The sequence below is a fragment of the Chrysochloris asiatica genome, unplaced genomic scaffold (genome assembly GCF_000296735.1).
Source record: "Chrysochloris asiatica unplaced genomic scaffold, ChrAsi1.0 scaffold00376, whole genome shotgun sequence".
In the NCBI taxonomy this organism is placed as follows: domain Eukaryota; kingdom Metazoa; phylum Chordata; class Mammalia; order Afrosoricida; family Chrysochloridae; genus Chrysochloris; species Chrysochloris asiatica.
In genome coordinates this window covers 338,232-339,148 of record NW_006408894.1, presented here as the reverse complement: position 1 = coordinate 339,148, position 917 = coordinate 338,232, and the positions used below count along the sequence as shown (strand labels likewise).

The 917-nt window shown below is 36.8% G+C and overlaps 1 protein-coding gene across 1 annotated transcript in view; it reads left to right on the top strand.

The window, feature by feature from the left end:
* Window positions 1-202: 202 nt before the first annotated feature.
* Window positions 203-917, top strand: part of LOC102812634 (ceruloplasmin-like) — a 63,541-nt gene continuing 62,826 nt past the window's right edge. Inside the window, exon 1 of the mRNA XM_006876370.1 lies at window positions 203-357. Coding sequence (XP_006876432.1) covers window positions 203-357 — 155 coding nt within the window. The remainder of the gene's footprint in view (window positions 358-917) is intronic.

The following is a 917-nucleotide window of genomic DNA, read 5'->3' as shown; positions in this document are numbered from 1 at the left end:
TGGGTTGTACAACATTTCACCTGACCTGAAATGAAAACCAAATGCATATGAAACGGAAATGTCACATATGTAGATGAAAATGACTGGTGAGATTTTATGTAAATTTGATTTATGTAAATAGACACAATGCAGGAAGAAAGCCTGGATTATAAATGGAAGGTAATCCCGAATTGGTTAGCTTCTCCAGGCTCATGATTTGAAAATGAAGGCGCTTTTCCCACTGACGTTTCTTGTTTTTCTTATCCCTCTTGCTCATGCAGAAGATAGACACTATAGCATAGGCATTAGAGAAACTGCTTGGGACTATGCAATTACTGGTAGAAATATGCTCAATGGAAAGGTTTTCTCAGAAGATCAGTAAGTACTACTTTTGTATTGAAAAAGTTTCTATTAGTGACTTAAGTTATTTATTTTTACTTGTTGATAAAATGCTGGTAAAGAATTTCCCACAATTGATTCTCTAAGGATATTTTTGTTGTTACGACCATTTTACTTGTTTAATATAAGAATGGTATGGAAGACATGAGTTAGAAATTGTATCTTCCTGGGATTATCAGTATTGCTGCCTTCCTTCCACATTATCCCAGGATATGCCAATAATGCTATTTATCATTAATTCATGTGTTGTTTAAGCTATAAAACAATGCTTTTCCTTCTAATGTGGGTGTACTGTTGTGCTGTTGAGTTGATTCTGATACATAGTGACCTTGCAAAACAGCATAACTGCCCCCATGGGATTACTTTTCCTGAAATCTTTACAGGTGCAAATCACCAAGTCTTTTCTTCCATGCAGCCAATAATGGGTTCAATCCACTGACCTTTCAGTTAGCAGCCCAGCTCTTAATCACTGCACCATCAGAACTCCTTGGGTATACCTTAAGTCCACTACCACCAGTGAATCCTGATTCACAGTGACC